Source organism: Gekko japonicus, unplaced genomic scaffold (genome assembly GCF_001447785.1).
Source record: "Gekko japonicus isolate JY-2015 unplaced genomic scaffold, Gekko_japonicus_V1.1 scaffold740, whole genome shotgun sequence".
NCBI lineage: Eukaryota > Metazoa > Chordata > Lepidosauria > Squamata > Gekkonidae > Gekko > Gekko japonicus.
In genome coordinates this window covers 394293-411282 of record NW_015172576.1, presented here as the reverse complement: position 1 = coordinate 411282, position 16990 = coordinate 394293, and the positions used below count along the sequence as shown (strand labels likewise).

Sequence of the window (16990 nt, the reverse complement as noted above, 5' to 3'; positions counted from 1 at the left end):
AAGGGGTGGGTAGACCTGTTCTCCAGAGGCCAGGTCTACCAATGTAGTGGGAAGGGGTGGGTAGACCTGTTCTCCAGAGGCCAGGTCTACCACTGTAGTGGGAAGGGGTGGGTAGACCTGGCCTTTGGAGTGGGGGGGCCGTGCTCTGGGGCAGGGGGGGAGATGGAGCCAGGGGGTGGAGGGGGGGTGGAGGAGACGGGGGAACCAGCGGGATAGGGGGGAAACTTACCTCCTCCTGCTGCTTCCTCCTCTTCCTCACAGGTGTGGAGCTCCCCCTCTCCCGCGAGTATCGCGGGTCCACCCCTTGTCTTGACTCTAATTGGCTCTTCCTGGCAATATCCTCCTCACCTGCTACCTATATGTAATAGTTTGTGACTTCTGTTTCAGTGTACCTGAAGAAGAGTGTGTGCCCACAAAACCTTATACCCAGAATAAAACTTGGTTGGTCTTAAAGATGCCACTGGACTTTGTTCTGCTGCTTCAGACCAACATGGTTACTCACCTGAATCTGTTGGCATCCCTGCTACTTTTATTAGTGTCACACTAAATGATAGATGGAGGTTCTCTCTAAAGCTGTCTACTAATAAATCCAGATGATAAACTTCCTATCTCCATTTTGCACTACTTCAGAGGACAAAAAGACCAGGAAGTACATTTCAGTCTCCCTTTAAGCCAGATTCCACAGTAAGGACATGAGGGAAAAGAAAGTCTTAAGCTTAAGGCAATGTTCCTCCTATTACTCATTGACTCAGGTCTGAGCTCTCCCTTATTTCAAGAAGCACTGGAAAGGGTGCAAGTAGGACACTGACAGTCTGCGTTGAATCCAGTCCCTTCAAGATGTATTTCTCAACACGTGGGTCTGACCCAGTAGTGGGTCACAAAGCCTGTGAAAGTGAGTCCCAGGCTTTTGCAGTTTTACTGGCTTGTACACACGGTTTTTTTAATGGAAGCTGCGGTGGCTCAAGTGGTTAAGACACTGAACTGCAGGCTGTGGAAGGTCGGTAGTTCAGCAGTTTGAGATCCGAGTGTGCCGCACGACGGAGTGAGCTCCCGTCTCTAGTTCCAGCTCCTGCCAACCTAGCAGTTCGAAAGCAAGAAATTGCAAGTAGATAAATAGGTACCACTTCCATGGGAAGGTAACAGCGTTCCGTGCACCTTGGTGTTTAGTCATGCCGGCCACATGACCACGGAAATGTCTTTGGACAGCACTGGCTTTTTGGCTTTGAAACGGAGATGAGCACCACAACCCCAGAGTCAGATTCGACTGGCTTTCGAGTAAGGGAACCTTTACTTTTTTACACACTATTTTTAAGTGGTTCAACCTACCATGTAAATTCAGACTTGTGGGTTATCATACCAAAAAGGCCGGGAAACACTGCCTTAAAGTGTAATATCACTAGCTTTTAGTTTAAACATATGGAATGACCAAAGCCTAGATGCTATACAACTGCTGCTACTGTTGTCCAAAAAAGAAACTTCCTATTGATATTCTCATGAATTGCTCGTAATTACAGTAGGTATGTTTAAAACATTTTTTTTTCTAGACCAAGCAGATTTCTGCAGAAAATACATCAAAGTAGTATTAATAAAAAGGCTGGCTCTAGAGAAAAAAATAGCAGAAAACTAGCAGATTAACATACTTGGCTCAGTGATAGAGCATCTACTTTGCAAGCAGACGTTCTCTGGCATCTCCTGTTAAAGGGATCAGGTAGTAGGTGATGTGAAAGACCTCTGCCCAAGACCTTGGAGTTCCACTGCTACTCAAAGCAGACAATATTGACCTAGATAGATCAGTGGTCTGACTTAGTATAAGGCAGCTTCATGTACACTAAGAACAGCAAAGACTTTACAGTTAGAAGCATTAGGAGGTTAAGCTCTTTTCTGTAAACTTTGTTTAACTTTTAGAAAACGGCAATGCGATCTCAGCAACTGATCATAAAATGATAAGGAATTGTTAGAGATCAGGAAACTGTGAATTCATTTGAGTCACAACCATAGGTCAAAGGTCGTATGTCAAAAGGCTCTCAGGGAAAAGCCAATATTGTGCCCCTTAAGAAGGAGGGGTCAGTAGGACAAACCCAGACTCTAAATGTTCATGTGCTGCAAATATATATACTTTCCAAGGTATACAAAAATTAAATCAGTGAGAAAGCAGCCAATGTTATTCTATGAAGAACAAGGTATTTTAACTAAAGGATTCGATTGGCTTTGAATAAAAAACAACCTGGGAGATGTACATGAACTCCGGCAAGGCTTTTAAAAACCTAGCTGCACTGACAGTCTCATATCAAAGCTTGGAAAACACAGACCAAAATGATGTAAAATAGATCTAATGCACAGGTGATTCTAAACTGTGCAAACAGGGCAACAACAAAGTGGAAAGAAGACTCTCTTAATATTAAGGTGGGTTCAGTTTCAGCAGATCTTTTACCAACAGCTCTTTAAAGGACTGGAGAATACATTTGTCACTTTGAAGAAGACTCAGTTTTGCAGGACAGAAAGGTGATTCAAATATTTGAAAGAGTTTTTTTTAAAAAAAACCATTCAAGATTATCCTCTCAGATGCGTGCATGCATGTAAAGCGCCATCAAGTCACCGCTGACTTATGGCGACTCCAGCTAGGAGCTTCCAAGGCAAGTGAGAAGCATCCTCTCAGACAGAACAGAAAAAGACAAAAACCAAACTGTACTACCCACATAAAAAGTACCAGCACAGGCAAGTATCCAAGCCAAAGACATAGCAGAGTCCAGCTCACTGGAAACATCTCTCTCCAATAAATTGCTAGATAGCGTGTTTTCTAATACTGATAAAGGGATCACAGTGGATAGCTCTCTGAACAGCAAATAATGGGATGCTGTGACAAGAGAGACCAGCTTCCAATCTGTAAAAGGTAACATCATCGCAGCCCTGAAATAAATGAGGGGAGTTGGTTGCCCAATCCATGATCCACAGATGAGTGGATCATGGATTGGGCAACCAACTCCCCTCCCCTGCTCTCTTCTCTCCACTCCTAAAGAGAGCCAGAACCCTACTCCCCCCTCATCTACACCGTAACAGCTGGCTTAGAATATTTTTTTTTGCATTAGATTTAAAGAGCTGTCTACCTTTTGAACCAAGCCAAGGGGAACTAGGAGGGAAAGACAGCTGCAGTTAGTGAATAGCACTGCTCTGGAGACTGAAGAGAAGCTTTCAAATTCTCTTTCAGATAACAGCCAGAAAGCAAACCCCAACCCGAGTTCTTTTTTGTTCCTCTGAATATAGCAGAAGAACAAAAACAAAATTGCAGTCACCAACTTTGCAACATTCGCCAGCCTGATTAATGCAGTGGGGCTAGCTGCCTTGCCTTACTGTTCACATTGCAGGGATAGAAAGATATGACAGATCCAGCCAGTTGGCACACTGTTCTTCACAGAGCCCTATGTAAGCTAAGGCTTTGTTCCGGAAACATTGTGTGGGACTATTCTACTTGCCCCAGAAGTAAGAAAACATCAGTTCAGCATGCAGCCTTGAGAATGGAGCTGTTTCTCTCACACTTGCAGAGAAGCAGAAATAGTGAAACGCACTAACTGAACACAGCTCTGTCTTACAAGGCTCTAAGCGTTTGTGTGTAGGAATCTGTGATGGGCCATTTCACCTTTTCTGAAAGTGGGTTACTGAGAGCCTTCACAAAGGAAGCTGCACATAATGGTCTCTCCTGAGTCATTTTTTACTCACCCCAGGAGACTAAATGATCTTTCCCGCTTACATTTCCCTTCTCCACAGACACTTACTTTCCCTAATAGTAGCAATTACATTACGACACTGAATGCAAGAGATAATTGAAAGAGCAATCCATGTGACAGATAGCATTATAGCTAAACTACGTTGCATCCAATTGAGTGTGATTTTTGCCCTCAAATTTTGCAGGCCACAGACTTGAGTGCCCATGAAGAGAAGGGTTGTTAAAGGTTTACCTCTAGCTCAAAATAATTCTCCCCCCCCCCCGCTTTCCCCCCAGGGGCCTGTGCCTTCTCTCCTGTAGAGAAGGTGTTGATTTTGTGCAGAAAAATTTGCTGGAAGGGGTACCACCAGTGTTCCACTCAATAAGGGTGATTTGCAAAAGCTATTCTTGAAAGAAAAGTCAAGGTATGCTCAAGGATTCTCAGTGGATCAGATAAACATTTGTATATACCAAACACTATATCCATATTGTAGCCATAGAAATGAATCTGGTATAGAATGAATGACTGAAAGGGGTTTTCCCCCCCTGGTGAAGGAACACATTAACTTGCTGTCAGGACCTCTAAGGGTCAATTCTAAAATCACCATAGAACAGGTGTCTTAATAACTGGTTTACTGACCTTTATCAAATTTATAATTTAGAAACAACTGCTTTCTAAATTATTCAGAACTGAATGCACCTAAAGGATGCTCAAGTGCCTCTGTTTAAACAAGACGCTGTGTGAGTGCAGAGTCCCATGGGAGAGCAAGTCTGCCTTGCCAGCATCACATTTAACTGAGCCTCATCCAGCATTGGGATGTGGAGTAGTCATCCACTGCTGCCATGATCGCCTTAACTCCCCTGAGAATAAAAGTGCCAGACGCAGGCCATGTGGGGAAGTCACAGAGCTACCAGCTCTTTCTTTCCCAGGCTTGGATACCAGATACCCCTAGGGCTTGGCTCCTCTGTGCTTCCATATGCTGCACCTGTCTGGGATGAGCTCATATGGGAATAACCTGAAACTCCCTGGTGGGTTTTTTTTTTCTGTTCCATTCAAGACCCCTTAAATTCTACCCCCAAGATTTAAGCAGCAAGTGGGTACCAGGAGACACACTGGGGAATGCCACTGGCGTTCAGGCTACCATTCATACACAATGTGCATTTTTATTTCCTCTTACTGACACAGAAGAAATGCTGTGTAAGTAGTGGTCTAGTTCAGCCTAAACAAAAGCTGACATCACAACACATGCGCCACAATAAGCAAAACTGGGTTTGTTAAACACAATTTCTACTATTATTTGCTGAAAAGTCTGAATTCACAAATCAGAGTTTGTCAGGTAGCGCTGCCCTTTGCAGTCACTTGGTCACAAAGACAGAAAAGATGCTCCCTGTGCTACAACAGGAGGCAAAGACAGAAAAGATGCTCCCTCTGCTACAAACAAACAGATTTGCTCTTGTATCCAGCTTACATAGTGAGAGTTAGATGCACAAACAACAACATCTGAATGCACCTACTAGTACCTTTTTTTTAAAGGAAACTAAGGCCTAAACACTTATCATTAAAGTAAGAATCCATGTACAGCTTCTGTTACTATAAAACTAAAAGGACTCCAAAAAAGCTGCTGCCACTTGCAAAATGCGGTATCAAACTCATAAATGAGACAACTATGCATAGTTTATAGGATCAGAATGACTGCCAAATTCCTAAATGGGCCACAAAGTAAAGATATATGCCAAAAAAAGTATTTTAATTGAGTATTTTAAAACCCCATACAATATGGACCCATTTTATTAAAGTGGCTCATGTGGATTCGAGAGCAATCATGTCCATTTTATAGCACACAGCCATTAAACTTTAAAGAAGTTTTACTTTCTAATTCTAGGGTGCAGACCAGGAATTATCCTGAAGCCATGCAAGTTACACATGAGATACAGTCCAGTTCTGTAAGGCAACAACTAGTGTACTGTAAGAACTGTTGCAATAGGTATTGTGTCCTGACTGAAACACTGTATGCACACCAGTTTCTTCCTTGTGGAACTTAAACACAGAAGAATAGCTCTGTTTTTAAAGCCAGGTGATAAATGCCATAATGAAATTATTAGCAGGACCTTAACAAAATATTTTTGAACATATTAGTGACAAGAATTTAGAACCAATACTCAGGTATACAATAAGAGCATATGTATTCCCATGATTATTTTTCAGTCTTCGCAAATGAGAGCAACTGCTCCAGTTATTATGATAGCAGCTACCAGTCCTCATGTAATGGCCATGCACGGATTAAGTTGCTTTAGGTATAGTGCTCAGTAAAACTTCCAAGCAGGCACTTGTACTGCAAGATGTTGAAGCAGCACACTCACACAATGGTGTGGCAGAAGGTGACATCGCCTGTGGGCTAACTGAATTCACCCAAAATGATTTTTGTTCAGAGTAGTACAGACTGTTGGATATATCTCATCCTAGTAGTGAAGGAATTAGTTCTTCCCTTCCGAATCTTACATTTTTAGTGATTAGCAAGTCTACCTGATAACACCTTATAGTTATTTTGCAGTTTCAAGAACTTCCAAGATTTCAGTGTGCAAGAAATGTTTCATGGGATGTTTACATAGCATGAAATTATTCTTCTACTATATAATATTTAAACAATATACCATAGTGGGCGTGGCACACCTATCCCTGAGGAGTTTAAGGAGGGAAGGGGGAGCTGTTAGAGTATTGTCAGTCAAATTATTAAGACTCATAAATTGGCTCACATGGCAACTGCTGCTGCACCATTTCTATTCCAAATTCATTAGTAGCTTTATTAGCTAAACAGTCATTACCTCAGTCCTAAATATTTGCAAGTATAAGCAACTAATTGTTTTCCAGGATAGAGGCTGAAATTTTAAAGTAATTTTAAGAATGGCACTGAATTCATTTTGTAAGATGTTGTGTGGTATCCTTTGCAATATAGGGCAGTCATGGGAAATATGGACATTAAGAAAGACAAGGTTCCTTCTCCAAATAAGTTCCCTCTCCAAATAATGTTTCCTGTATACTTCTTCCTTTCCACAAACACACCACCCACTGTACCAAAGTGAAAGACATATTTTCCCAGAAAACTCTTCCATGAAATTGTCTTTCCAACCCCAGGAGCGTAATTTCATTATTTAGGAATATTTCAACAAACATTTGCTCTGTCTTTTTATAGTACCATAGCTATGTACAGAAACAATCTGCTTTTTAAAAAATAAATAAATGACTATTTTATATCCTACTTCAAACCACGCTATTAGCATAGTCTGAAACAGGAATAATAGGACAATGTACACCTGTGTTCCTGAATGAGCCTTAAAAGCAAACACATTAAATCTACTCAAGGTTAGACTTAATATTTATGCACAAGCAACTGAAGTAATTGGGCTGGAAAGTAATTTTAAGAGCAGCAATGAATTCATTTCAACTAAAGTTTAGTTGAACACATAAAATACCGTAGCTCTGTCATAATTGAGGAAAACAAAGATAAATATTCAGCACTAACGCAAGCTATTAACATTAAGCCAACAAACAAGCCATTACCTCAAAGATATCACTTAACTACAGCATATGCATAATTATATTGCAGGGCATTAGGGCAAAGCTTGTACTTTGGTATTGATGTATCTTTAGAGAAAGTACTTATCTTGTTTAAAATATGCCTTTACAAGCTTTGCCCTAATGCCCTGCCCAAGTGACTACAGAGGGTCCTCTGGCCCAAAACATATAAGGTAGGTGCAGGAAGATTTCACACCAATTCAGGATCCACACAGAGGACCCTCTCAGGCTATAGTTGTAACCTGGTCCACAACCTGCACACACACACCAATTCTCCAGAAGGACAAAACACACTGTAGAGGCAGGAATGTCCACAGGCATAAGGATGAATATCATGAGGAACAGGTTCAAGAACACTTGCACAGTGAGATACCAAAAGGTACTCTCAGGGGAGGGATCAGTCAAGTATACAGATGATCCACAGAAAGCACCAGAGCGGGCCTTGTGGGTTCAAGTACAATAGGTGCACACAGGTATTTAAAACACTGCCATTGTGAAAAGATGAGCAGAAATTTTCAGAAGTTGTAAACAGTGGCACAGAGCTGTTCGTATTTTACCCGTATTTCTGTTTACACTTAAAAAAAAAAAATTACAGCTCTGTTCTAACAGAGAGGGAGGGAGATAAAACCAAGCTATTGACACTAAGTGAAATTAACAAGCTATACAGCCTCTGCAGTTTGGGGATGGGGAACACACCAACTGATGGATCTGGGGAGGGGTGGGAGAAAGAGCTCAAGACTGGAGAGGCAGCGCGGGGGTGGGGGAGCACGCCCACACCAGCACCTGGGTACGGTGGCCCAGCCTTCGTGCCTCATCAGTTCTGTAGACCGGGCAGGTGCCTCCTCACCTATGCAAGTCATTAAAGGGAAGGGGGGAAGAAAGCGTGGGAAGCGCATAACTGGGGTGGGGTGGAAAAGCATAATAAAGAAAGGGAGGAGTATCCCCCCACCCCCAAAAAATTCGCATCCCCAAATCAACGCTGTGGAAAGAACGAGAGGCAAGGGAATGGAGGAGGAGGGGGGGGGAGAGAAACCGAGCCAAGAGGCCTCACTTACGTGTAGATGATGGACATGAAGTGCATGAGCCACAGCACCAAGAAGAGGATGAGCCCGAAGATGGCGAGTCCCTCCAGGGCCAGATCCAGCACAGCCATCCCCGCCGGACCGAGGGAAAAGGGAGGAGGGGGGAGGTTCCTAGCGGCTGCGGCGGCGGCGGCAGCGCCGGCGGCGACTATACAGCCAGGCGCAGGCGAAGCCCCGCCCACTCGCCGGCTGCCCTCACGTAGCCCCTCACAGAGGCGCCCGCCTTCTTCTTCTTCCTTCTCCTCCTCGCCCCCCTCCCCTTCTTCCTTTCTCTCGCCTTCGCCGACTCAGGTGCCCCTCCCCCGTCGGGCTCTCTGCTCTCGCGCGCTCTCTCTCTCTCTCTCGCCGCCGCCGCCGCTACCTTCCCACTTATTCCTGCAGCAGCGCCCGGGCTCACGCGCAACCGCTCTCCACACACTGCTGAGCCAAACGGACTCTCCTCGCGCTGACAACCCCGTGGCCGCCCCGCCCCGTGGCTGTCACCCACTGAAGCCACGCCCCCTCCTCTCCCTTTCCCATCTCCCGGCACCTTCCCTTTAGCTTCTGTTCCAGGCGCTTGATGACAACCTTCCTCTTCTGGGAAGGCCCCCCCCCCCCCCCCTTCCCGGCACCTTCCCTTTAGCTTCTGTTCCAGGCGCTTGATGACAACCTTCCTCTTCTGGCCCCCCCCGCTGTGTCCGTGTGGAGCCAAACGCAGGCACACACGCAAAGGCCGGGAGGTGGTGGTGGGAGGTGGTGGGAAGGGAGGGATTGCGTCACTGTGGGCGGGAAAGCGAGCAGGAGCGGTGATGTCATTAATACGGAAAGGGAAGGGGAGGTCAGCCTTCGCGGCGTTGGTCCCCTTGTGGGGAGGCAGCGCCCCTGTTGTACGGGAAAGCGCGGGAAGGGCTGACCAGTGCCCGAGGAGGGAGAGCACACAAAGAAAGAAAGAAAGCGGGGGGGGAAACCCCAGCCAAATCTGTTGGCTAACTTGTGTCACAGAACTGTTCTAACTCCAAGGTGTATTTCCTCTCACAACAATTTTACAACATTTTTCGTCATAGAAACTCCACAGCTATGTTAAAACTTTCCACTACCGACACCTCACAAACTCACATTAATACCCAAAATTCCATTTAGAAGAACACTTGGTTTTTATACCCTGCTTTTCACTACTTGAAGGAGTCTCAGAGTGGCTTACAATCACCTTCCTTTCCTCTCCCCACACCTTGTGAAGTAGGTGGAGCTGAGAGAGCTCCCAGAGAGCTGTGACTGGCCAAAGGTCACCCAGCTGGCTGCATCTGGAGGAGTGGGGAGTCAAACCTGTTTCTCCAGATCAGAGTCCGCCACTCTTAACCATACATCGAACTGGCCCATCTTTCTGAAAAAGGGTCCAGGTGGATAGCCATAACCTCCCAGTAACAGAAATCTCATTAATTCATGTAATCACAATTGAATCAGAAACTCCACAATACCAACTGCTGGATCAAACTGGTAGTCCATCAGGTCAAGCTTCCTGTCTCACACAGTGGCTAATAAGAGTTTGAGTCCAGTGGCAGCTTTAATTTTATTCAAGGTATAAGCTTCAGATACCTGAAGAAGATATAGGCTTTCGTGTACAAGCACACTTCTTCAGATACCTGAAGAAGATATAAGCTTAAGTGTGCTTGCACACAAAAGCTTATACTCTGAATAAAACTTTGTTGGTCATTGGTCGCGTTCAGACAGGCAGGCAATCCCGCTGTTGCCCCAGCTCTAATTTGATTGTGATCTTTTTTATCCGGTGTTGTAGGACCAGACAGCTCCCCTGTGAATCGTCTTAATGCAGACTCCGTGGTGGATTGTCTAGATGGCGTCCACCTAAAGGAGCCTTGTGATCAGTTTTTTAAATTCTGTTTGTGCATGCACATATGTGCCTCACCACATACTTGGTTTTCCACGCATGCGTGGAATCGAGTAGTTAAAGCACCACCAGTGGTACATGGAGCCGAAATCCCTATGCCAGGTCCTGTGATCTCGTTGGTTCTTTTACAGTGGAGGGATTATTTGGTGTGGGAAAAGTCCTACTGTATCTTCCTTCTCTAGGATTAGATCCCCTTTCAAAAATTTCACAGGCTATTCAGGAACATGAAATTGTTTGGAACACTTGAGCAGAGCTCAGTGGCTGTCGCACGTTCATGCGTTTATGTGCATATTGCTAAGAGTATTTTTTAAAATGGCAGCTGTTTGCACGCTGGAACGATCAGACGGGGGGAAAGACCGCCCTTGGCCCGTTGGCAAGCACTAGCCCCAAACTTTCACCGGTATCTTTAAACTCCGGTTTCCTGGCGGGGCTGAACGGGCTGATCGTGGAAGCGGCACCTTTCCCAGATGTCGCTGTCTGATCATTCCCTTTAAATCCACCAGGCATTTGTGCCTGGGTCGGATCTAAAGACCTGTCTGAATGTGATCTTAAAAGTGCAACTGTACTCAAACTTTGTTCTGCTGCTTCAACACAGTTACCCACCTGGGCTAATAGAGTTGCCAGCTCTCTCCTGGCCACCAGCTGGAGCGTGTGAGGGTGGGGGGGGGGGGGGGGGTAAGGTTGCCAGACCCCAGGTTGGGGAACTGTAACCCCTGTACCAGTACAAAACTGGCATCAACAGCATGCCTTGGGTGCAGCAAGACTTACGATGCCATCCTAAACAAGACTACTCAGAATCCTACTCAGATTTATATTTATTTATTTATATATGCTTTCGACTTGTATCCCGCTCGAACCCCAAGGGGTCTCTGAGCGGCTTACAGTTACTCTTTATCCCTATCTATGGCCACACATAGTGAGGGGTGGGGACTGCCCTACCGGCACCCAGTGGAGGAACTTGCTGTTCTTCGGTTCGGCTTATTCGGCTTTCAGTTTTGGCTCCTCTTCTTCTCCTTCCGGTGGTCTTCAGCGTCGGCTGTATTCGGCGGACCCATCTGGCGTCAGCGCGGCTCCGGCTCTGTCCACCGTTTTTGGCTCCGCCGCGCCTGCGCCTTTACGTCCTTTGCGTCTTCTGGCTCCGCCTCCGCTGACGTCCGATCCACCGCTGGTGTTGCGCCTCCTTGCCGCCACTGATTGCCACTTCGTTCGTCGCCACCACCGCTCGTCATTCCGCCATCGCCGCTCACCGCCAATGCTCCATCAGACCCCACAACGGAGGAGGGTGCCTCCTGCCACCTAGGGCAGGTACCCATTTATCTACTCGCTCTTTGATGTTATTTTGCTTTCGAACCGCTGGGTGGGCGGGAGCTGGGACTAGGGCCAGGAGATTACCCTGGCCGTGGTGGGTTTCGAACCGCTGTAGCAGCTGTTCGCAGATGTTACCAGCAGGCATTTAACCGCCTGCGCCACCGCTCTCTCTCTATTACATGGGACTTTCACCAGGAAAATGTCCTTAGGATAGCACTGTTAACTCTTTAAGATTCTCTAGTCTGGGTGCACCCCAACACAACCTTGACATATCTCCCAAACATCTTGACATATCTCAGAGTTTGAGATATATTACTCCATTTCAAGATACAGACTATTCACCCAATTTGCATCACAATGACAATGTACCCCAAACAGGTAGTCAAAGGAGGTGGGAGCTGCAGACTCTGTCAAGGCACTATTGGGCGTGCCTTTAACTGCTATGCTGTAGAGTTGCTACCTTTCTTGTTCTAATTTAGCTCTTGTAGCCTTGTAGAATGCTTAACGGATGGTTGTTCAGCCAACACAGTTGTCCCTTTCATGGGCATGCAGTGATTTGGACAGCTCTTCCTGTGACTCTACATTCTATCAGTACACCTCATAAAGGCAAGGATCCTTAATGGAGCAAGAAAGCTGACAAACCCATTCACCTACTTGCTTTCCATATTAATGATGCTGATCAATTGTATTGCTGAATGGGCTTGATAGATCAGGTGCATTTCCCGCCCCCTCCTTGTTACTAACCTCATCTGTCTTCGGTATGCATCTCACATGAAGACGTAGAAGAAGGCGTTGGATTTATACCCCGCCCTTCACAACCCAAAGGTGTCTCAGAGCGGCTTACATACTCCTTTCCCTTTCCCTCCCCACAACAGACACCCTGTGAGGTGGGTGGGGCTGAGAGAACTCTGACACAAACTGCTCTTTTCCAAGGACAGCTGTGCCAGAGCTTGTGACTGACCCAAGGCCACATCAGCAGGTGCAAGTGGAGGAGTGGGGAATCAAACCCGGTTCTCCCAGATTAGAGTCCATAAACTTAACCACTACACCAAACTGGCTCTCACACACCATGGTGCCGTGGTGAAGGGCAGTCCAGTGTATGCACCTGCAAATATGCACTTGCAAAGAGGGAGGAGAAGGGATCAGAGGCTGCATACTCTCCAAGTTCCCAGCTGGCATCTGATAAGTCAGTCAGCTTACATGGGAGATGAGGATGGTGATAAAGGTGGAGCTCAAAGTTTACCAGGGTAAATGGAAGGGGGTGGTAGTAATGAGCCCCCTGAGTGCAGCTAGGAGATGGAATGTGGGGGTTTTCTGGCTAAAATAATAGGTGGGTAGCGCAGCCACTCAGCATGAGTAAACTATCACATGTCATTTACTTTGACAGGGCAAATTCTCAGCTGTGCTTGGGATTCCACCCAGTCTGCCTTAAAGCTTTTCCCATCTGGGACTTGAACTAGAGGCCTTGGGTGCGCTGTACCTGTGCCTTTTTCTGGCTTCTTCCATCCATGCCTTGCACCATTTGGTTGGTATCAACAATAGGGCTGCTACTGGGGGGATGCCTGATGTTGTTCTTGCATATCCAGTTGAGTGAGTGGCTGGGGGAACTGTTCCTGAGTATATGAGGTGACAGCTCTCATCTGACGTTTCCCTCTTGTTCTCTTGCTGATCAGCCTGATTCTGGCCAAAAGGTGAACTTGGCCTTCTTGCCAGCACCCTCTCCCCTTCCCATGGCATCCAAACCCAGATTGCCTCCAGTTTGTCACATGGGTGCCTTTCCCCAGTGAGCTATTAGGAGTGGACAGGAATACCTTTTGTTGTGTTCTCTTCTTGTTCCTGCAATGCCTACATTCCCCTTGCGTGGCAGAAGGCTGGTGGTCCCAGTCTCCACACTGCCCATGAACTAAACCCTTGGTCTCAGCCATTCTATTGCAGCTGGATCTGTAGAGTGGTCTACAGAAACGTATGACTGCTGTGACCTTTCCTTCCATGTGAATTTGCTTGGCAAAATGGAACTTGGCTGGAGGAGTGGATGTGAACTTACAACTGTGTTCATTCCAGGGCCCCTGTTGGTCACGTCACAGTGCTCCTTCCACAAGAGGGTGCATTGTTTTCTCTCTTGATGTGTTCTGCACTAGGGAGCAGCACCTTGGGGGGGGGGGGCGTGAGTGTGTCAGCATCAGTGTGCACCAGTTGGCTGTGTTTGTTTACCTGTAATGGGGACATTCATGGCACACTACTCTGATTGGCAGCTTGTAGCAGGGTTGCTGTAGACTGCAGTGCAAATTGCTATCCTCCCTTCATCTTGTAGAGGGATACATAAAATCTGCCAGTTTTCTTCCCATGGGGATGCAAAGTGGCTTATGATTCAAGAAAAATGCAATAAAAATAGACAAAAAAGCAGGAGAAGGGGAGGATGCTTTAGAAAGCAAAGCAGGCCTTATTTCTCTCCCAATGCTGTCGGATCATTCTCTGTACTCTAGACTATGGGCTGGGCTGCAGAAATTCCACAATTGCTTAGCAGCCATTATAACAGTAATGGGGGGGGGACACCATTGTAGAACTTATAGTAACTGAAATCTCACAAATTCATAGGGCTTATTATTGGGACAGAGTTTTATATGAAACTTCTTAGTGGCACAATATCTATTGCAGCAAGTACCCCCTAAGTCATACTTTTAAATACCTCTGAGAAAAAGTGGATTTGTTGTTCTATCAAAGCATTCATAATATTACACTGACACCCCAATCTTAACAACAAATATGGATGAAACATTTTCCTGAAACTGTAATTTTCTCTCCTCTTTACATGGCCTGGTTCTGCTTGCTTTGAGCTTGGTTTTTTGAGTAGAAAGGGGGTATAAACGTTTTTCAAATAATAACAATATTTTCTACACTGATAAAAGTATGATTCTATCCATCATCAAGGACATACTGAACTGCATATGAGTGTGCATAAACTCATTTATAGTAGTACAATGCAGCTCCTTACTCACATAGCTAAACAGACACAATCCATAATACCAAAAAATAAACCTTGCATCTACGATGGTTAAAAGATAGGGTCGTGGCTTTAATTCTAGGTTGTCTTTATTAAGCAATTAGCCAAAACTGTGTTCAGAATTATGTTATTATTAAGGAATTAAGTTGGCTGACATGGTGCTGGAGGACACAGTTCCTTCCTTTCTCGGGTAATAACTAACGATGATGCAAACTTTGCAGTGAATATATTTGTCAGGCAAACATACCATTTTCAGCTGTCACAACCATTCATGACTAGTTGGCTGTATGTTCTGAAAATACTATGTTCACTTCTTAAACACGTTCATTGCAAAGCAACCCTATTTGTGAGCCAAGCCTTGGATTTTCTCATATTGCCACTGTTCCACTTGAATAACTGCCATGTTGTGCAGCAGCTGTGGTCTGCCTTGCAAGGTGCTTTTGCATCTGAACAATAGGTGGAACTGATTCTCTCTTTTTGTTAAAAAAACCCACCTTTTTATTTTAACAAAACAGACAAACAAAACAGAAAATGAGGGTATCTAAGTATTCTTACATTTCTTGTTAACAAAACTCATACCTAATTTGATCATAATTTTATCCATTACACCTTGTATCTTTGTATATATCTCTTGCAAATATATAAACATTATAGTTTATATGTCCTTGTAATGCTTTACAAGTCTGTGAATTTTATGTGTTGTATCCTTCAAGCCATTTGTAAAACCTTGACCAAGTATTTTCAAAAGTTGTCTCTGGTTGTCCTTTCAAAATTATAGTTAATTTATCTATTTCGGCAGTTTCCAAGGGTCTGCTTAAAATTTCTTCTTTCAAAAGTGTTTCTTTACTTCTCCAGTGTTTGGCATATAATATTCTCGCTGATGTTATTACATGTAAAATAAGATAAGAATCATGGTTTTTTACAGTTTTCTGGTAAAATATTCAATGAAAATTTTTCTGGTACAAAGGGTACATTATTTTTTAACCTTTTTTTGTAATATTTCATGGATCCAACACCAACCAGGACCATGGATTGTTGGATGAGGTAATCAAATGACACCAGGAGGGACACCCAAAAGATTGTACAAAACTGCTCATGTGCAAATATAACCTTATTGATTATTATAATTAATTAATTTAGAAAAATCTTATGCTCTCTTACCAAGGAAGCTGCCCAAGGCAGCTTACAAAACAAAACCTAATGAAAACACAAAACATTAAAGCTTAATTAATCCCCAGCATTAAAAACCTAGACAGAGCATGAAAACAAACCATTGCACTGCTTAAAATTAATTTAACAGTTTTTAAAGGTTAAAAGCACACTCTAAAAATAATGTTAAGAGAGCAACCCCTTAATTAAAAGCCTAGGTACCCAGAAATATTCTGGCCTGACATCTAAAACAGACTAGCATAGGCAAGCAAGCAAGGCTTAGAGGGAAGGGTCTCGAAAGCCAGTCGAATCCGACTCTAGGGTTGTGGTGCTCATCTCCGTTTCAAAGCCGAAGAGCCAGCACTGTCCGAAGACGTTTCCGTGGTCATGTGGCCAGCATGACTAAACACCAAGGTGCACACTAAAAATAATGTTAAGAGAGTCACCCCTTAATTAAAAGCCTAGGTACCCAGAAATATTCTGGCCTGGCATCTAAAACAGACTAGCATAGGCAGGCAAGCAGGCAAGGCTCAGAGGGAAGGGCGTTCATAGGTGAAGGGCTGCTTCTCTGGTTGCCATCTGCCTCACCTCTGACAGCAGGTGTGTAAAGAACTTTGGTTCCCTTAAAATTCTGTTCGGATTCAAAGTTTGGTTCAGGCTTCAGATGGGGCCTGTTTGTGAGTTAAACAGAGTCCAGAACTGCCTCGCTGAGAAAGAACTCAGTGACCTTGTGAAGTGTAGGTAACACAGCAGTGATGGGAAGCTGGGAGGCTTGGTACCCTCCCAGGTCAGACCACCGCTGAGATCACCTGTTCAATCACTGGTCCAACACTTTGGCTATGTGTCATAACAAAGAGACCTTATTGGTGCAAAGGCCTAGTACCATGAGGGTCCCTTTACCCATAAAGAAGCAAAATTCTAGTTTATTCTCATCCTGATGATGGCTACCTGAGACCTAGCCATGTAGACATCTTCTTGCTCACTTTCGGCCATCTTGGACAGTTGCTTCCATGGGCCATGCAGCTCTGGCCTGTGGTGACTCGGGAGAAGAGCCACTTTGGATCACTGGAATTACCATCTGAGAATAGGTAATAACTTGTACCTTGGAACCAACGTGTAACAGTTTTAACTAGCCTGTAAATCTCTAGATTTGTTATTTTTATCCTCACAGTCTTTTCTTCTAGCTTGAAGTAATCTTGCACCTTAATAAAAATATTTTTATTATTTTTGTGGTTACTTGCCTTCAACTCACCTCAGTCTAAGTCCAGAAACCTAGACTGGCTGACCACATATC

General features: G+C 44.7%; 1 protein-coding gene across 1 annotated transcript in view; it reads right to left on the bottom strand.

Annotated features, from left to right (window-relative positions):
* UGCG (UDP-glucose ceramide glucosyltransferase) overlaps window positions 1–8770 on the bottom strand; it is a 44432-nt gene extending 35662 nt beyond the window's left edge. Inside the window, exon 1 of the mRNA XM_015421417.1 lies at window positions 8330–8770. Within this exon, the coding sequence (XP_015276903.1) occupies window positions 8330–8427 (98 nt within the window). The 5' untranslated portion in view covers window positions 8428–8770. The remainder of the gene's footprint in view (window positions 1–8329) is intronic.
* Window positions 8771–16990: the final 8220 nt, after the last annotated feature.